Source organism: Xyrauchen texanus, chromosome 21 (genome assembly GCF_025860055.1).
Source record: "Xyrauchen texanus isolate HMW12.3.18 chromosome 21, RBS_HiC_50CHRs, whole genome shotgun sequence".
In the NCBI taxonomy this organism is placed as follows: Eukaryota; Metazoa; Chordata; class Actinopteri; order Cypriniformes; family Catostomidae; genus Xyrauchen; species Xyrauchen texanus.
In genome coordinates, this window is record NC_068296.1 from 30,716,694 (window position 1) to 30,738,049 (window position 21,356).

Here is a 21,356-nt window from a genome sequence, read left to right on the forward strand (position 1 = left end):
GATCCTTCAAAAAGAAATGGAGAGCAGTAGGTGCTGAACACATCAAGGAACAACACAAGGTTTCCTACATATTATCATTATCATGCTCATATATTTAGGAAACATGGTGTCAATTTTCACTGCTATGCTGACGACACCCAGCTCTACCTGTCTCCCGAACACACTTCTTCACTTCCTCCGCCCTCCCTGTCCAGCTGTTTATCTAATTTTCTCAAATTGAATTGTGGTAAAACCCAAATTCTCCTTATAGGCACCAAATCTATTTTGGCAAAAACTGATTTTCTGTGGCTATCGATCAGTCCACTGCTTCTCATTCGCCACAGGTTAAGAGTCTGGGTGTCGTCCTTGATAGCAACTTATACTTTGAAGCCCATATTAATAACATAACTCGCTCTGCATACTTTCATTTATGTAATATGAATCGTCTTCATCCCTCTCTCACATTGAACAGCACTGCCATTCTTATTCAAGCACTGGTTACGTCAAGGATTGATTACTGCAATGCTCTCCTCTCTGGTCTTCCTTCCAAACTTCTTCATAAACTTCAGCTGGTCCAGAACTCGGCAGCACAAATCATTCCTAGAACCCCCTTTATTGAACACAAGTGAAATGTATTCAACATTTGCATTGGCTTCCGGTTAAGTAGCGAATTGATTTCAAAATCTTGCTTCTTGCCTTAAATAATCTTACTCCCTCATACCTCTCTGATCTTTTTCATACCTATACACCTACTCATACCCTCAGATCTTCCTCATCAACTCTTCTTGTCATACCACGTATTCGTCTGAACACTATGGGGTCTAGAGCCTTGAGTTATACTGCCCCTCACTTATGGAATTCCCTTCCTCTGGATATTTGTAAGAGTGAAAGTCTTCATACTTTTTAATCTCATCTTAAAACTCACCTTTTTAAATAGGCTTTTTTATGACTGTGCATGCATTGAGTTCATACTTTGTATTTTCCATGTATGTCATAGTAATGTTTGCTTAATGTTGTTATCGTAGATCCTTCATGAATGTCTTTTTGGTGTTCTGTTTGTAAGGTGACCTTGAGTGTTGTGAAAGGCGCCTATAAATAAAATGTATGATTATTATTATTATTAGGTAATCTGGTGTTCAGGAATTATAGCTGTCCTGCTTCATGTGGGCGGTCTTGTGTTGATGCTTCTATCTGTGACATCACAAAGTTGCATAAATACTGACCATTTGCGTAGAGAAGTTTTTACAGTAGTTTTTAGTTTTAAGAAAGGAGGAAGTTCCCCTTCTGTCACTCACTCAACGTTGTGTCAAATGTAGTGACACAAGGGGTCATTCTTGAGAGCCTCGCGTACCTCTGAACTTGAGAAAAGGCCAATGAGAAATTGGCAGACAGAATTTGCATGTCCTCGCGTTCACGCTGCTCGGCTTGATGCATATTAGACCGCTTCAGCACTGGCTTCAGACTTGAGTTCCGAGATGGGCATGGCGCCGCGGCATATACTGTGTGTTAATCACCCCTTCCTGCCATCAGACTTTCAACCCTCGGACAGACCTCTGTTTTCTGCGGATTGGAGTCCCCCTACAGCAGGTGTCCTGACGTGTCGTGTCACCACAGACACATCTCAACGGGGTTGGGGCACCATGCAATGGGCACACAGCCGCTGGCTCCTAGATAGGACCCCGGCTGCATTGGCACATCAACTGCCTAGAGTCGCTGGCTGTATTCCTTGCCCTGCGGAAGTTTCTCCCACTGATCTGGGGCAAGCACATCTTGGTCCATTCAAGTGAGCCATCTTGCACTGGTGCTGTGGAAGATCAGGGAGGACGAGGAACAATCACCTTAGTTGCCCCTTACTGGCCCACTTGGATTTGGTTCTCGGATCTCACGCTCCTCGCGACAGCAAATTCCCCTGAGGAAGTTGGCAAATTCCCCTGAGGAAGGACCTTCTTTCCCAGGGACAGGGCACCCTCTGGCATCCACGCCCAGACCTCTGGAACCTCCACGCCTGGCCCCTGGATGGGACACGGAAGATCTGAGTGGCCTACCACCTGCGGTCTTAGACACGATCAACCAAGCCAGAGCTCCCTCTACCAGGCGAATTAGCGTTCTTCCCGGTCTGAAGACCCGCAGCGATGCACAGTTCAGTCAGTGTTTTCATTCCTGCAAGAGAGGTTGGAGGAGAGGCTGTCTTTTCTGTCTTTTCCACGGTACAGTCCCCCTGTCGGCGGACCGCGTCTCCCTTGGGCAGTCCCACTGCCCCCGGTTGCTGTTTTTGTAGAGCTCCTCCCTCATCAGGTAGGACCTGCCACCGCGCCACTCCCACGTGTGGCTTGACAACCCATGTGGTGTATTTGCCACATGTCACCTCCCCCTAGTCTGGACACAGGGTCTTTTTCCCCTGAAAGAATAGGATCGGGAAAGATTGCCTTCCCCGACGCATTTCATAGCGTTAAGATATCCCCAGCCGCTTTATGCTCTATGCGAGAAACATAGAGAGAGAAAAGGCCGCGGCTGGCTTGCTCCCATGATGGTCATGTAGCACCTGTTCCCCCTTTTGGGGTGCTGGGAATCTAAGGTCTGTATATGACACCTTTTTCTGTGGGTGTTGGGGAGGGTTACGTGCAGCCAATACAGTTGCTTCTAGCACGCAGCAGCCTGCTTGCACCTGTGTCAGCAGTTCACGTTACACGGTCTAGTGCATGGTACTTCGAAATGGGACCCCTTGTGTCATACATTCGACACAACGTCGAGTGAGTGACAGAAGGGGAACATCATGATTACTGTTGTAACCTCCGTTCCATGATGGAGGGAACGAGATGATGTGTCCCCTTGCCATGACACTAGACTGTGGCAGGGCGGAGGGCGGGGCCGGGTCGTGATCATACACACCCGGTCCCGTATTAGGCTAATCAAGCCTCCGAGGTATAACGGTCGACTGCAGGGTGTCGTGCGGGAGAGAGAGATCGTTAGCGGACATGTCCGTCATGTGTGTGTGTTTGTGTCTTCTTTTAAGTTTACTATTAAACTATTATTTATATTGAAAAGCCGGTTCTTGCCTCCTCCTTTCCATTGAATACGTTACATAGACCTACCACTGTAAATGGCCGTACCTTATTCATGGCTACTCAGTGCAAAAACCTGACTGACAGACGCATGCCCGCTTCCCTTTATACCCGTATTTCCGGGGTCGGGACATGCATATTCTGTCTACCAGATTTCTCTTTGGCCTTTTCTCAAATTCAGAGGTACGTGAGGCTCTCAAGAAAGACCCCTTGTGTCACTACATTCGACACAAAGTCTTGTTCCCACCATCAGGAAACGGAGGTTACAACAGTAACCATGACGTTTTGAGTTCTGAAAGTTACAATTTGTTTTCAAAGTACTTAAAGCTTTTATCTTTTTATCTCAAAATATCAAGGAATATTTTATTCATCATGATATGACCCCTTTTAATTATTTTAAATAGTTTGGTTCAAGATAAATTCTTTTTTTTTTTTTTTTTTTATTAACAGAAATGATCCTAACATGACCATTTTCTTGAATTACTTATTGATAATAGAATAATATCTCCAGCACTCTGCCAAAACATTGTTTCCTGGAGGATATTTGGTATGGTTTGCACCCCTGAGAATTGTGCATACAGCTGGGCCTGGGGAAACTCCCAGAGCATATGGTTCAAACATTATCTTAATGGTTCTTGTATACACCCTTAGAATGTGATGTGCTAGTATTTTGCATATTCATTACTGCTAACTTTAAAGAACAAAATATTCTTTCATTTACAGTGTGAAGATATCACTTTTGTGAAACTTCAAGAGTCCTGCACTGTGACTCACACACACACACAAGCATATATCTTATCTGTCTTATTCCTCCTTTTCTACCCACCTCTCTCACACCCACTCATTTCCCAAGTGTACTACACTCTTTAGATTATTGTTGTCGCCACAGTTACTGTTATAAGTGTGCATGCGCAATGCATGTTGGGAGAGTTTGGGCCATATTTCTGAGAGCTTGATATCAGGAGAGAAATGTTACATAAAGCAGTTCTGCTGCAGATCGGCCTGCTACAAAACCAGATTAACTGTGGATCTAAAAAACATACAAAACTGGTGAATCTGTGGAATTTTCAAAATAATTTTGTTCTCCAGTGTGCTCCTATTGGTCTATAATGGGAAACTGTCAAGAACATGGCCGGATCATATTTTACTCCAAAAAAAGTCTTTCAAAATAATATTTTTTTAATTTATATTTTGACCATTTTTTTAAGGCCCAATTCTATTTTATGCAGAATATATTTTATTATATTTTATTTTATTTAGGTTTATTCTTAGGTTTTATGTTATTAGGTTTTTAATTTATACTTATATTTTGCCTATTTTTTAAGGCCTGTTTCATTTTAAGCAGAATATATTTCATTTTGTTGTTTTTTTTTTTATTTTATTTAATTATTATAGTATTTTTGTAATATGGTAAAAAACTGGTGTATTTCTGTAATGTAAATCTATAAACAATAATAACTTAGAATAATGAGAATTGCACACAAATAATTTATGATAAATGACTTATGATAGTTGAATGAATTTGGGGGAAAATGTGCTTAATTGTAATTTAAATAATTTCACAATGTATAAAAATCTTAATGCCACTAAAACAAGCCTCATTTAAATTTTGTTATCATACTATTTTGGGGTGAAATGTGGCCTGGACATGTTTCATTTGATTTACTCATATACAGCATATATCTTTCTCAGCCTCTGCATTCTGTTCTCACCTTTAGACACAGAACAACACAGATGTCTATGAAGCCACTTATAATTGCACCTGTTTGTAAAGCAGCAATGACGCATATACAGCAAAATATCAGCTAATGGAACCTTTAGAGATAATTTACAGTATAGATCGAGTCCACATATTTCAATATTGTTCGACAGCCAGTTGAATCAGTACAAAGTCCTCCCTTTCGGCATGTCCCTGTCCCCTCGCGTGTTTCTGAAGGTCGCAGAGGCAGCCCTTGTCCCGCTCCAAGAAGCCGGCATCCGCATACTCAACTACTGGCTCATCCTGGCCCACTCCCAAGAGTTACTATGCACCCTAAAGTGCAGCGAATTGGTGTTCTTCTCGGGCCAAAGACCCACAAAGGTGCGTAGTCAGGTCAGTGCTCTCATTTCTGCAGGAGAGGTTGGAGAGGAGGCTGTCCCACCCCCTCAGTTGAGGTAAAACCGTGCGCTTTTTCCTCCCTAGCCCTCTGGGTCTGCAATTCAGCGTACGTAATATTACATATAAAAAAATGTATAATAAAATTCATACATAAGTAATATTTACATTATATTCATGATGCCAGAGGGGAACTTGCCCCCACAGTGAGTCTGGTTTCTCCCAAGGTTAATTTACTCCATTAATCTACATCTTATGGAGTTTTGTGTTCCTTGCCACATTCGCTTTCAGCTTGCTCACTGGGGTTATTAATACAATTATTATTTAATTACTTATTTTTAAACACGATAAACAATCATATTTTATCTAATTACACAATGATGATTCATCAACATTATAGACATTACAGTTTTATCGTCTGTTAATGCCTGATCTTCTGTAAAGCTGCTTTGAAACAATGTGTGTTGTGAAAGGCGCTATACAAATAAAATTGACTTGACTTGAATTGACAATAGTAATTGTGATGCTTACCTAAGCAAACACCACTAATAAACAGACCTGAATGCTGAGTACCTTTATTAAAATAGCACTGTTTGTATCCAAATCCAAATTTGCAGTCACAGATGAAAGTCTAAAGAAAAATTTACCACAGCAGTTTTCTATGTCTGTCTGTGTCTGTGATGGAGCATCTGCTCACTTTGTGAGTTCAGTGCGCTCTCCTCAGCTGACCTGAGAAGTGACGCAGATGGGAGTAGGCAGGTGCAGTGTAGTTTTAGGTAGTCTGGAGTCCAGATGTGGCCAACTGTACTGTGAATCACAGTCCTCAGCACGCAGCTAAATCGAGCTGTGATGATCACTCTGATGTGAGAATTACAAGTTAATCATGGATCTCTGAGATTTAACCCTTTTTGTTTTGCAGATGCACTTGTAGTTTACAAAAAAGAATGGAAGATCTGATTGCCAGAAGAAGATAAAAGCTCTGTTTCTTTGATCAACAAATATGTTTTGAGGCACAGCCAATGGCACGAGTTTACGGGCAGTACAACGGTTTGCTCAACCAATGGAAGAAGGGGAACTAGAAGTGTTTATAAGTGTCCCTTATTACATTTAAACTAAAAATAATTAAAACAGAATACTTTTATCCATTGGCAATGCTGTTGTAGATTTGGTAATTGATACAAAAAGAAACAAACACTTCTGTTAATTGACCATTCCAAAGTCCCTTTCAAAGCAAGCCAGTCCACTTGGCAGCCATCTTTGGAACACTCCTCAGCAGTTATTATCTATGGATATAAGCAACATTAAAGTACAGTGAAATCTTTAAAACATTTGGATAAGATTACAATCAAATAACATTTTACAAATTAACAGAAAAATCAGACAACAATGGAATAATACTGTTGTATCATCAGTGCTTCTTTAGCGCAGATGGATAAAAAAACTTTTTTTAGCTAATGCGCATATGTATTCTCAAGGTAACTGACATGCAATGTCTGTATATATAAGGTGATTCGTTGTTTTACATGTAAAGGCCCCGATTAACTTCATACGAAATCAAAGAACGAATGGGTGTGATGCCATTTTGAAACAAAGTATTTCCAAAAAGGTGTTTTGGAGTTCGTTTTGGTGGTTCGTAACAGCTCACCGGGGGAACTTTTAGAAAAAATTCTTACCGGCTGTCTGAATGTTCTCAAACATTATACCATTGCTCAGCTGTTTTGAACTTATTTTTACCCCAGAACGAAGAACAAAGAAGAACTTCTCCGGAAGTATATCGGGGCCTTAAACTGGGACTTTTTTTTCTTCATCCACCATATTGAGTGTTCCAATTTCTCCTTTTCATTTTAATACAAGTGCTCCATCTTAGGGCTAAACAGTCTCGGGCCAAGCTAGCATGGTTAACAACTGATGACAATCACCTGAAAATGGTCATACATTTACTGTTATATCAGTCTGTCATTAATATAGATTGTCAAATGTGTTGTTGATGGTTCTAACATATCACACACTTCACAGTTGCTGTTCAACCGGTTCATTTAAAGAAACTGATTCAAAATGTGAGCCATTCACCATTTAAAAAGCACAATTGGTTTCATAGATTATCAATCTTTATCTGTTTTTTTTTAAAAAGCTAAAAAATTCCACTGTCTCTCTTTCTATCCACTGACTTCTTTCTGTCACCATTTTATCTTTTTTTATCTCGCTTTAAGGAGGGCCAGCGGTTAATGCAGGAGAAGCCGGAGCTGAGCGTGATGGTCAAGAAGAAACTGGAGGAGATCCGTGAGTGCTGGCAGGATCTGGAGAGTACCACCCAAGCCAAAGCTCGGCAGCTGTTTGAGGCCAACCGAGCTGACTTGCTGGTACAGAGCTACTCCAGTCTGGACCAACGGCTCGAGCGGCTTGAAGGACAGCTGGCACATGTGGATTATGGCCAGGACCTGACCACTGTCAATAAGCAGCTCAAGAAACTACAGGTTTGAAACTACTCATGTCTGAACATCTACAGCTTTTACACCTGGTATTAACATAACTGTCTCGGGTGATCACAATTGGACAGCGCTTCATACATGTGTAAACACTGTCCACTGTAAACACTCAAACCAAATTCAGAGATATTCAGAGGGATATTTATACTTCATGTGTTTTTACTGATTGGATAGCTATGTGGTCATGAAAGACCAATTGTAAATACACTTTTAGTCTCATTCGAGTTGGATACCATTAAGATATTCAAACCTTAGGGCAAAAATGTAACATGCATACAAGATGCGACTTGGCCAAAGTTGTTCAGGCTAATTGTGTAAACTTTATTTCAGTATGTAGAAGTTTTGAAGCCCAAAGGCAACAAGCTAAATTAGATTATGTACAGTTGTTGCATTTTGTACAGCAAACGTTAAAGCAATGTTTGTCATTTCAGCCACCATTTCAGTTTGTATGAGCCACATCAGGTGCAGCCAAATAGTAGATTTTGTGGAGACAAATTTATGAGTGTAAATGGAAAATGCATGATAGCCATCTGATCAATCAAGCAAATGAAGTAATGAACAGTCTAAATAAACACAGAAACTTATGTAACTTAATCACACTTGTAGTGTCCTGATGCATCCTGGGCAAACAGCGAAGGACCACAGGCACAGTTACAGTTACATTCCGAGGGCAAAATACAGTCATCTCAATGGGAACCTGTGTGATCATGAATTTCGCATGATGGACTTCTGGTGGCGAAGAATTTCTCCCCAAAAATTTCACGTGGAGTTCAAGTTTGGTGAACTTTGAAAGGCAAATTTGCCAAAGTTGCTTGGTTTAGCATTGACCTGGTCAATGACAGGGTGAATGTTGAGCATGTATGAAACAAGCAAAAAACGGATTTCCAAGCAGCCTCTTTTTCATGCTGAACTTTAAACTCAAGCAGTGTGAAACTCGCTAAAATGATTTAATTGTGAATATTCAGTGTAGATGTGCAGAATGCACCACCCAAACAGAGGTCACTGCCAAACCAAACAACTTCCCATTGGTCGACGCAGCGAATTAACCTGTCAAAGTTCACCAAACATGAACTCCACACGAGATCCGCAAGGGGAAATTCTTTGCCACCAGAAGTCCATCGTGCAAAATTAATGATGCCGAGTATTGCCATTGAGATGACTGTATTTCACCTGCAGAGTTTTCGCCATGCGAAGGTAATTGTGACCGTGCCTTACTACTGGGAATTGGATCACTTCAGACACATTAATATCAGGTGTAAACAGGGCCTTAGTTCTTTCTCAAAAGTCAAAAATTTTTAGAAAATGTGTGCTTCGAGATGTTCATAAATGTTTCCTCCTGATTAAGCTTTTATTTTGATCTTTCAGATTACTGATTTGCAATGTGCCTTTAATTTGCTCTTTATTTCTTTCTAATGCCTGGGCTGAAGACTTTGTTTTTCTTTACTGCTGCTGCATTTACTGGTAATATGAGCTTCATCACTGTCCATTGTATGAGTGTAATCGATGCCACGCCTCTCAGCTGATCTGAGTTCAGTTTGAGCCCACATCACCATCAGGGGTACTGTAGCATCTTCACATCTGTCTTTCTTTCATTCTTTGGAAAAAAAACCATTTTTTTTTTACTTTCTTTCTCATTCATTCTTTTATATCTACCTTTTTTCTTACATTCTTTTCATTTTCTATCTTTCTTTTTTCTGTCTTTCCTTTCATTTGATATCTTTGTTTTTTCTATCCTTCTTTTATTCATTTTCTTTCTTTTTCTTAATCTTTCTTTTTCTATCTTTCTTGCTTCTCATTCTTTATTTTTTATCTATCTTTCTTTCCTGTCTATCTTTCTTTCTTTCTTACTTTCTCATTCTTTCTTTTTTCTTTCTTATTATTTTTTCTATCTTTGTTTTTTCTTTCTTCCATTTACTTTCTTTTTTCTTTTTATATCTTTTTTTACTTTCCTTTCAATTTCTTACTTTCTTTTTTCTCTTTCTTTTTCTTTCTAACTTTCTTTTTTCTTGCTGTCCTTTCATTTTCTTTCTGTCATTCTTTTTTATATCTTTCTTTTTGTCTTGCTTTCATTACATTTTTTCTTACTTTCTCTTTCTTACATTTACTGAACCTTTTTCTTTCTTAGTCTTTTTTCTTCCTTAAATCTGTGATGAAATATATCACAGAATACATTTCTCCAACAGATTACATGGCGTACGTGCAACATAGATTGAGGTCAATCCACCTTGATGAAATCCTATGAAGCACCTGTGTGTGTATGAGTGTGTTTGTGTCGTTTATATTGTGTAATATTTCCTCTCCTTTTATACATCAGCATATTTTAAATTGTCATTAAAGAAGCCACTAGAAACATTTTAGTAATTAAAAATAGATCACCTGCTTTGAAATAATGTTAACTATTTGTGAACCATGTATTTCAATTACTAGGTATTCAGATTTACATTACCAGAGGACAGAATTTTTTATTAAAGTTATTACTTTATAATTCTTTGTAATACAGGAATGATGTAACAAATTAAGTGTCTTTTAGTATGATGTTAATGTACCTAACTGTGATTTTAGTTAATGAATTGCTACTCCTTTCAGAAGGAAAAAAATAATGACTTACTGCTACTCAACATGCCTGTAATAATAGGTGATAGGTTTAGACCACATTATTTTAATTAGCCATTGATGTACAAGTTTGGATTGGTGATTAGCTCAAATCACTGTCTTAATTACTTACGCTGGTACGATATATAATGTAACCTAAATCGGTTACTTCATGTGTATCCATTCTTTTTAATGTGTACCCTAGGCAGTGTGAAAAGGCTGTGCTATAATGTAGAAAAACATGTAGAACAACTTTGCAATATACAGTAAGTTCAACTGCCTGTTTTAGGACAAGATATTTGACTAAACAAGTATTTTTCTGTAGTTTAAAAAGCTTATGATGATGTTATAACTCACTCCCCCTTGCTGGTCTTTCTGGTGTCCTTCCTTTCCCTTTTCCCTCTAACTATACTGTCATCATTCCTTCATAATGTTTCACTGTGCTCCATATCTCTCTATCCTGCTGTCTCTGACTTTCTTTCCTGTTCCTCAACCAATCTCAGTTCTTTAATGGCCTGCCTCTCACTCCACTTCTCTCTTCTTCTCCCTGTCTTCTGCTCGCAGACGATGGAGTGTCAGATGGAGGACTGGTATAAAGAGGTAGGAGAGCTACAGGCCCAGGCGACCTCGATCCCTCAACAGGGGGAGGTCATGGAAAAGGTGTCTGAGAAGCAGGCCGGTGTGGAAACACGAATTGTACAACTTATTGAACCTCTGAAAGAGAGACGTAGGATCCTGCTGGCCTCTAAAGAAGTGCACCAAGTGGGCCGTGACCTTGAGGATGAAATTGTGAGTTCAATGTCCTCATTACAATCATAAGCCTTTAATATTTCAACATTCAACTTGTGCTGTGGATATTGTTAATGTTGGCATACAATTACTTACAGCAATATCTTGTGTTTGTCCGTAGTTGTGGATACAAGAGCGTCTTCCAATGGCCACTTCTCAGGAACATGGAACAAGTTTACAAGCTGTACAGCAACTCATGAAGAAGAATCAAGTAAGGCAAAGCCCATAACTCTTTACCCTGCTGAAAATGTCATGATATAATTGTCCAAGCTGCATGGTTTATGATGGTTGCTGATTCAATAAAGTCTTGATGATTAAAATGTAATATGACCTTTCAAGACAACTGATATGTCTATTCTTTAAATCTTCCATTTCTTTCCACTCACGTTCTTCTGTTCGCAGAGTCTGCAGAGAGAGCTTCATGGTCATCGTTCACGGGTGGAAGATGTTCTGGAGCGAGCAGGGGTTATCGCATCCATCCGCAGTCCAGAGGCAGACAGCATCAGAGCAGGCATGGAGCAGCTCCATCACCTGTGGGAGGTGCTGTGGGTAGAGACAGAGCGGCGACAGCTCACACTGGACACTATGTACCAGGCGCAGCAATACTACTTCGACGTGGGAGAGGTGGAGACTTGGCTCAGTGAGCAGGAACTGCATATGATGAATGAAGAGACGGGAAAGGTAGGGAGAGGAGAGCAGAGAGATTATGTGAGGGTTGTAAACATCAAAGAACAATATTCTGGTGATGTTTCATGTTTATGGAACCAAGACTAAATATCACATTAAAGTTTGTAATAGATACAGTATGTATCGGCATATTGGCCACCCTGCTCTCTAGCTAATGCCATCGACCATTAAAAACCCCATTTTGGTTAATCACTATATTATAAAGATTTTTTTCTTTCAGTAGAACCTCAGCATTAGTGCTGAATTATAGGCTAACATAGTTTGTTACATTTAAAGTGATAGTTCGCCCAAAAATGAAAATTCTTTCATCATTTACTCACCCTCATGCCATCCCAGATGTGTGTGATTTTCTTTCTTCTGCTGAAGACAAATAAAGATTTTTAAAAGAATATTTCAGCTATGTTGGTCCACACAATGCAAGCGAATGTTGAGCAGAATTTTGAAGGTCCAAACAGCACATAAAGGCAGCATAAAAGTAATCCATAAGACTCCAGTTGTTTAATCCATGTCTTCAGAAGAGATATGATAGGTTTGGGTGAGAAACAGATCAGTATTTTAGTCCTTTTTTACTATAAATTCTCCTCCCTGCCCAGTAGGTGGCGATATGCACAAAGAATGCAAATCACCAAAAAACAAAAGAAAAAGAATGTGAACGTGGAGATTGGTAGTAAAATTGATTAAATATTGATCTGTTTCTCACCCACACCTATCATATGACTTCTGAAGACATGGATTAAACCACTGGAGTCATACGGATTCATTTTAATGCTGCCTTTATGTGCTTTTTTGACCTTCAAAGTTCACTTGCATTGTATGGACCTACAGAGCTGAGATATTCCTCTAAAAATCTTCATTCTTGTTCTGCAGAAGAAAGAAAGTCATACACATCTGGGATGGCAAAAAGGTGATTAAATGATGAGAGAATTTATTTTTTGTGATGAACTGTTCCTTTAAAGTATTTTTAAGGTAGGTAGTCCAAGTAGCTTTCACCTAAAAGGCTGTGATATTATATATCAGGATGTATGTATCTGAGCTGTGTTCTCACTCTTTTCAGGATGAGGCCAGTACTCTGCAGTTACTGAAGAAACAGCTGGCGCTCGAGCAGACCGTAGAGGACTATGCTGAGACTATCGGACTCCTCTCTCAGCAGTGTAGGCAGCTTCTGGAGCTCGGGCATCCAGACTGGTAAATGTTCCGCAGATCTCCTAAATCACTTTAAGCTGGCATCACACTAGCCGATTTGTCCTCTGATTTTCAGTTGTAACATTAATTTACATAATCGACGGCCAGTTGGTGAGAAACAGAAAACACATTAGCGCCTGCCTGCGGGAGGTCGTTAATCCATTGACCGTTAATACTCCCTGCTGAGTTCATGGTTCCAGCAACTAAAACATCATATCATCATACCCCCCACACCCACCCACCATGGGCAGCCCTGTGTGTCACACCTCGGACCGAAGAGAGTGAGATCTCAGCAAAACAGCCAGCAAGTGTGACACCCTCGGTCAAAATCAAGCTGTTTGGGGTCAGATAGTGTGACGCTGCCTTCACAGTCAAGGAACTGGCCAAAAGACATAATGACATGTTAAAGTCGTTAGCACACTTGCTCCTGACACGCTCATTCAGTTCACACGTTTAAGCCTGTGATGTTTTCTTTCCAATAACTTCCTGTCTCTCTCTACTGTGCATAAATGGAACTGACCAAATCACAAAACACTGTATTATATATATATATATAAATACAGTACAGATTTTCTGTTATCTCAGAAATTCATTACAATGACACATTTTGTTTTTATTCCATACCTTTCAAAAGAGAAAAACAGATTTCAAGCAGTTTTTTATCCTTATAATGAGATCTGTTTGTGTGTGTGTTCCTCAGTGAGCAGATCAGTAAGCGTCAGTCTCAGATCGACAGGCTATATGTGTCTCTGAAGGATCTGGTGGAGGAGAGGAAGTCTCGACTGGAGCAGCAATACTGGCTTTATCAGCTCAACAGGGAGGTGGATGAACTTGAGCAGTGGATAGCAGAGAGAGAAGTCATTGCCAGCTCCACTGAACTCGGACAGGACTTTGAGCATGTTACGGTCAGTGTAGCATTAGACTTCATTAACACACATTCTAACCACAAATATACAAAGATCTCTTAACAATATTAGTGTAAAGGGATTGTTGGAAAGGAGGAGGTGAGAACCGGCTTGACGATATAAATAATAGTTTAATATCAAACTGAAACAAAAAGACAAACACACAAAGGTGTCAGACAGCTGTCCGTTAATCTCTCCCGCACTGCAGCTTCCATTCGGCCTTTATCCCTCTCTGAGGCGTGATTAGGGGCTGTGTGTGTGGAATCACGACCCGGCACTGATTGCACACAAAAATGGCACGAGCTTTCGGAAAGCATTTAGTCATATCAAAATATTATATGCTCCTCAGATTCTGCAGGAGAAATTTACTGAGTTTGCCACAGAGACGGGCAGCCTGGGGCAAGAGAGGGTCACAGCTGTAAACCAGATGGTTGATGAGCTCATTGATTACGGGCACGCAGATGCCGCCACCATCGCTGAGTGGAAGGATGGAGTAAACGAGGCCTGGGCCGATCTGCTGGAGCTGATGGAGACACGGGGACAGATGCTCTCTGCCTCGCACCAGCTTCATAAGTTCTTCTCAGACTGCCGAGAGGTATGAAGAAGGCCTACATGTGTCATGTAGCTCACAGGTGACGCGATTCAGAAAATCTGCTCAATTAAACTGTCTTAAAATGTTCTTGGATGTTTAATTAGTGGTGCTTGCTAAGGCAAGAATCACTATTACTATTGCTAATACTTAGGATTAAACTGAGGCATGTAACTAGTCAAGCAGTTTGTGCTGCAGACTCAAACAATACCTCAGCTTGTTGCGATGTGTTGTGCTAGTACTAAAATCCCAAAGACTTCCATTGAAGAAGGGACTTAGTTACAGTTAGGAGATCTTAGCTACCATAAAGTAACACTCTAGCAACTACCATGGTGGGGACTTTTGCATAGGTGAGCACCATTCACATTTTCTTCACAAAATAAAAAATACAAAAATTAGATTTGTTGATATAAAAGTTGGTAGTACTGAAGGAATGACTGTCCTAGTTTTAAAAGTTTTAGTAAGATGATCTAGAACAGTGCATTTATTTAGTTAATAGTTATGCTTGTCCTTACACTGCAGGTGTTTGGGAACATACGCATAAGCTCTGTGTGTTTGTATCTGTACAGGATAAATAACACATGTGTGGTCATGGTGCAGGACTTTGGCATGGATTCAGAATATGCGAATGTGTGTGACTGCTTGTATTTCTCAGATACGATACAATTTATTTTTTCCCAAAATTATTAATGTGAAAAACATAACAAAAATTGTATTTCTAGCTGTAAGAATATATATATATATATTACTAAGAGGTATAATATTGCAATACTTTGAAATATCGATTTCCCCCCACCTTTAATAATGTTAGACAAGAAAGCAGACATGTAGTGTGTACAAGTGGGTGTATTTGTGAATGCAGATCGCCTTGATGCTGTATAAAGGTTAAAAAGAGCACAAAGCTCCCATGTGTTTGCATGTGTAGAACAACACTAGTGTGTGTGTGTGTGTGTGTGTGTGTGTGTGTCTGTGTGCTTCAGGTGCTATCACAGATTGACGATAAGCAGCGGAGGTTACCTGAGGTTCGAGCCTGTCAAGGAGGCACATCAAACACAAGCACTCTTCAGAGACTCATGCAGACTTTTGAACACGATATTCAGCTACTTGTTGCACAGGTGAATTCATGCAGCACATCTGGTGTAGATTGAAACATGTAATGTTTGCTTCCTGTAGCTCAACTGGGTCGAGCAATGCAGAAGGTCACAGAATTATATGTAGGGTCCAAAATTAACACTCACCAAAGACAAAATGCAAGTAAGAAAGTTGCTAATTTGAGTTATTTGCCAGTTGGCTGATAAATTATTAGCATGTGCAACATAATGCATGTTTTAAATCAAATCTTAAAGGTGCACTCAGCACTCACCCTTTTTCCACATTAAAAAAACCTTAAAGACATGAATAGACCTTTTTCACACTCCGGGTTTTGGAACGCAGATGTAAACGTTTGCAGGGTAAACATCGACAGCGGTGAATGGGAGTTAATAGAAGACCACAGCAAATATTATTTTCACTTAATCATTTGATCCAAGAGCAAAAGAAGAAATCCACTAATACATCTGAATGACTGTCCAGCTGAGGAAATAAGTGGATTAAGACAGTCAGATGGGAGAAGATGCCAAATTTACTGTCACTGGTAAAAAAATGTTTTAACTAATTTCAGGGTAATATAACACAAAGCATAATGTTATAAACATACAATACACAAAATAATCATATAAAAAGTTTGCTAGATTCACGCTGCTAAATAAGGTGGAAACGCGAAATCACACCTGTGAAAATAGTTCTGTTGAAATTTTTCAATGTGCTGTATGTAGTAAATCATGACCACTTACATTAAAATGAAGACAATCATATCAAGATCTTTATAAAAGCTGTTTTATTCTACATGGGGATGGCCCACACATGGGGGCTGCCATGTTAGAATCACATGACCAGCCGAATACTACTCACTTAATCTCAGTCAGGGACTAAAAACAGCAGAAAAAATGATTTTCATTAGAAAAAATTATTTTCATTTTTTCTGGAGTGAAAACTTTTGGAACTACAGTACATTACTTCATGTTGCCCGAAAAAATGTAACATGCTTTGATCCTGAAGGAAACTGCTGCATCACACATTTCTTTGCCTAATTGCCCGTTGTGGATGTCGCATTCTCTAAAAGAAACCTTTTTAACAACTAAATATAATTATTACATGTACATGCACAGTTACACCAGATACAAAGAAAACAATATTAGGGTAAAAAGTACATTTCTCAGTTGTTTCCCAGTATTCACTAAATTCTTCAGTCTTCACCACACAGGAAAAAAATTAATTGTTTATTTTTGCTTATTGGCTATTTTGGACTTGTTTTTCCAGACCATGTCGCTTGTTTCTCTTGCGAGATCTGGCAACACTACAATTGGTATTTCGCCCACCCCTTAGCGCAGATTTTTAAAAGAACATTATTAATGCGGAACTTCTGAACCGGAAATGGAAGTGCAGCATAGTTCTAGTGGGAAGACTAGCAGCTGTACATCATCACTTCATTAGCTGGGTAATTCCTGCTCACAATCTATCACATTGCTGTTTCAGTGTGCTAAAACACAGGCAACCTCCGCCACCCCACCACCACCAGCTGAGCCCTGTCCCGCACGGGGGTAGGCTCCTCGCACCTGCCTCCTATCTCCGGCAGGATATGACGGTTCCGGGCACAACTCCCTCGGACCGCCGGACGGGGCCTATGCCAAAGAGAGAGACATTACTTTCTGTTTTACATTTATCAAATAAATGGCATCTTAAACTTCACTCAAGCCTGCGTGTCTTCCCAATATAACAAAAAATACAGTTTTTGCTCAGAATGAACCAAAATGAAAACATTCTGTTTTTAGTCCCAGCTCTCAGTAACCGTCCTGTTATTTGACACTTTCACTCATTGATTAAAGTAATCATGGCTGACTGTGAATACTACATTTCCACAATGACATCTGAAACTGAAAACTATTGATTTTAAATATTCATGACAAGTAAGACATTGCATCATTTTATTTTAAACCCTGCTTGTGTGTTTTCCTCAGGTTAGAGGGTTACAGGAGAGTGCGGCCCAGCTCAGAACGGTTTATGCTGGGGAGAAAGCAGAAGCTATTGCCATGCAGGAACAGGAAGTGATGCAAGCGTGGAAGGAGCTGCTTATTTCCTGTGAGGACTGCCGAATGCAGATCACCACAGCGACAGACAAGTTGCATTTCTTTGGCATGGTGCGTGATCAGCTGATGTGGATGGACAGCATCATCTGTCAGATAGGAACTGGGGAGAAACCAAGGTAGGACACATGCTAGGACACTCGTTCTGTCCTTACTGGAAATAATTCAGATGCTTTAACATTATATTGCATGAAGGTCTTTGTCAGATCAGCTGGACAATAGCCACTGTGGCCGCTGGAGTGTACTATAGGTATCATACCGTACCGCAAGCGCAAATATGTGATTATCTGGTAAGTGCATGAACCACAAGAGTAATTATACATCATCCTAAGAGCTCTGTATGTGTACTATCACGAATGCTGTTTAGAACACAATAGATCTTTTCCAAAAACTCACAAACGTAAGAGGCCATTCACATTGAACACGTTTTGCATCTTTGAACCCGCTTTGTTTTCAGCATCACGTACAGGAGCGCCACTTTTTTTCCCATGCCAATGGTTGAAGATTAAATTAAAACAGCATTTTAAAATTAAAAGTATTTGAAGTTTAACAAACAAAACTAAAGCTGCATTGTTTCATTAGTTGAGCTGCATCTAGCTTTTTTAGCGCAATAGTGCGTTTGGTCGGAATGGGCCCTGAGGCATCATTCTATCTGAAATAGAACCTCATAAGTGACTCATTTGAACACTCTAGTTAGGCAGCCACTAACTTAGGTGCACCATACAAATAGCACATTTTACGTGAAATGCACGGTAGACTCGAATCGGTATGTATTCATAATCTGTATTGTATTTTTAATTGACTTCTCTACAAAGCATTGATGCCTTAGAATTTGGCCATTACAAAGTATTTAACACGTTTCTGCCTATTGTGTAGAATAGCCTTCACATCTTAAATGTGGCTATGATGGACTAAAATACTGTCTAGATAGGCAGCTCACTAGGTTTTAGAACAGAGCAATCATGTGCATGGATCAACAGTTCCAAACATTCACCATTATTTATCTTTTGTTTATTAACAAGGTGTAAGAACCTGTGTTAAGAATCTGTAATACTGCAGAAGCTCAGAAGACAGAGAACGCTACGTGAAGCCAAAATGGCCTTCTATTGTGGTTTATTTCTGTGGGCAGGCTTAGCCCATGTATTCTCTCCTGAGTAACTCTCTCTCCTCTCGCTGTCAGCTCTTTTCGCAGAGCTTTAATGGAATATGGGCTCTCTGGTGCTTGCAGGGATGTGTCATCTGTGGAGGTCCTGATGAACTATCACCAGAGCCTCAAGAGTGAGGTGGAGGCACGCGACAAGAGCATTGTACAGTGTATTGAGATGGGCAAGACCTTACTGGCCGCACGTAACCCTGCATTAGAAGAGGTGACCAACAAAACCGCTAACACAACCTGTTCAGGAACTATTGCCACACTTAAAATGAGTTTAAATGATCTTAAGTTAAATTAAGTTCTGCCTTGTTGTAATTGAGCTGTGTGTTGTCTGTACATGTGCTTGAATGTTTCAGATCAGAGACAAGCTGGAGAAGGTTTTGGCCAAGCAGAGAGAGCTCACTGAGAAATGGGACAAACACTGGGTAGAGTTGCAACAAAGTGAGTGAACTGAGATTAATGGAGAAAAGACACACTAGCTCTGTTTGAAAACCTAGTGAGCTGCCTACTTATACAGTATTTTTGAGAAGGCTGCTCAAAAAGGTACACTGATAACCCTACTAAGTTGACTGCTCAATAGATTGAGTAAGCTTGTTCCCTCAATTGAGATTCAAATAGACTTAGCTCGGATTTGCTATTTAAATTGAGTTGTTGATTCTACTTAAAATATTGTACTATAACACAGCTGAAATAAAGAAGATTTGAACTGATTCTAGGTCAGTCATTAAATAAACTTAATTCTTCACAAAAAGCATATACACCTGTAATGTACATTAGTTGCACATTATAAAGTGAACTGAGATAATGTTAACAGGGTCCTAGTTGACCAAAGGTGATACAGATCACCCTAATGGTGACATCACACGAAGCAACTATTTACAACAAAACAACATAAAATGTGATATTTAAATACCCCAATATATTCCCTTTGACCAAGGAAACATAATAAACATAACTTTCGGTCTCTTCCTCTCAGTGTTGGAGGTGCATCAGTTTGCTCAGGAAGCAGTGGTAGCGGAGGCCTGGCTCACTGCTCAGGAGCCCCTCCTCAGTAGTAATGAACTGGGCGGCAGTGTGGACGAGGTGGAGCAGCTGATTCGCAGACATGAAGCCTTTCGCAAAGCAGCAGCCACTTGGGAAGAACGATTCAGCTCCCTACGCCGTCTCACCACGGTAAAACCAGCCCACGAAACATAATTTTACATGTTACTTCTGTATTTGAACATACTTCTAAAGCCAAATATGCATATACTCTGTGGGCTAAAATACATACACTCAATGTATATGTACGTATATAAAATTGGCTGGAAGTAGTTGTATATTGTGATAGAGTCTAGACTGTGCTTTTGGTTTTATCAATTATGTAGGTGGAGAAGATAAAGGCAGAGCAGAGTAAGCTTCCTCCAACTCCCTTGCTGGGACGGAAGGTTTTCTTGGACCCTCAGGACTATTCCCCTGCCCGCAGTAGCCCTTCCTCTCTAATAAGACAGACCATCTATGAGCAGGGTGAGCGCATCACCCCTCAGCCCTCTCCTTCTTCCGTAGCCCGCAGACTGGGTTCCACTGTAGCCAACTACACTCCCGTCATGAATGGAGCTGCTACTTATCGCATTCAGGAAACCAAAAATGCTGGGATTGTTGGTGTGGCTGCAGGACTGGGGACTGCTATGGAGCATAAAGTCATCCAAATGCATGATGAATTTAAAGCCCCACAGCAGAATATGGAACACCTGCATGAGGTGGTGCGCCCCCTGCTGGAGAGAGAGAGGGCGCGGGAAAATTATCACGAGAATGTGATGGCGGAGGTGGTTCTCCATGAACCAGGTGGAGGAAAGGAGCGCCTTAACAGCGGGGCAGGAGGGAGTGGGAGCAGTCGTTCAGAGCTTGTGGTGGAGCAACATCCACCGCCAAGGGAATCGCGGTTGGAGAGGCAGCTATCCACTGAGCAGCTGGTTCAGGCACGTAGGGATGAGCTCCCTCAGGAGGTGTGGAGGGAACGAGCTGAAAGGGTGGAGAGGAGGTTGGAGAGACAGACATCTAGTGAACAGGAGGGACATGAGGTGCGACGCAGGGAAAGACACAGACTGGAAAGACAAGAGAGCAGTGAGCAGGAGGCCAGGGAGCAGTCAGATAGACGCTCCAGGGGTGGGTGAGTGACCGCATTTGTGACTGTAAACAAACCATAGTTTGGTTCAAGAAATATGGTGGATGCTTTCCAGATGCAGAAAAATGCTAATTCCATACAAGACCATGTTGGTGATCTTATTGTGCAAAATTCATCAGTGTCCGTTATTCCAAGGAAATAAAATGTTTGTTTTCGTAATCTTTCATCAAAACTTAATAACTTGTTCTGCCTCTGAAATTACTTTCCTTTTTGGCTGACGTCACATGAAGTGCTTTACCACCATAGGGCAGAATGGTTCTGAGAATGGAGAAGAAAGGTTCTGGTTAGCTAACCGTGGACAGGATTCATGCTGGTGGAATGCCTGTAGTGATGTGGTGACTCATGATTGGTCACTTGCCCAGTCAGTCCATTCTAATCCTGATTTCTTAGCGCCACAGTGGAAATAGTAAGCATAACCATACAAACAAGCCCAAATTGCTATGGAACAGCACAGTTCCGCAGACCACCACTCCCCATGGTGGTAAAGTGCC

The 21,356-nt window shown here is 40.6% G+C and overlaps 1 protein-coding gene across 4 annotated transcripts in view; it reads left to right on the plus strand.

Moving 5' to 3' along the window:
- The window catches only part of LOC127661629 (spectrin beta chain, non-erythrocytic 4-like), a 96,372-nt gene that overhangs the window by 63,175 nt on the left and 11,841 nt on the right, over window positions 1-21,356 (plus strand). For 3 of the 4 annotated variants that reach the window (XM_052152423.1, XM_052152426.1, XM_052152425.1), the window contains 13 exons: window positions 7,347-7,610; window positions 10,779-11,003; window positions 11,125-11,214; window positions 11,406-11,684; window positions 12,745-12,875; window positions 13,573-13,777; window positions 14,127-14,372; window positions 15,347-15,481; window positions 17,423-17,667; window positions 18,729-18,915; window positions 19,058-19,142; window positions 19,678-19,874; window positions 20,069-20,850. In XM_052152423.1, the coding sequence (XP_052008383.1) occupies window positions 7,347-7,610; window positions 10,779-11,003; window positions 11,125-11,214; window positions 11,406-11,684; window positions 12,745-12,875; window positions 13,573-13,777; window positions 14,127-14,372; window positions 15,347-15,481; window positions 17,423-17,667; window positions 18,729-18,915; window positions 19,058-19,142; window positions 19,678-19,874; window positions 20,069-20,850 (3,071 nt within the window). The remainder of the gene's footprint in view (window positions 1-7,346; window positions 7,611-10,778; window positions 11,004-11,124; window positions 11,215-11,405; window positions 11,685-12,744; window positions 12,876-13,572; window positions 13,778-14,126; window positions 14,373-15,346; window positions 15,482-17,422; window positions 17,668-18,728; window positions 18,916-19,057; window positions 19,143-19,677; window positions 19,875-20,068; window positions 20,851-21,356) is intronic. The other variant, XM_052152424.1, reaches the window with a different exon arrangement.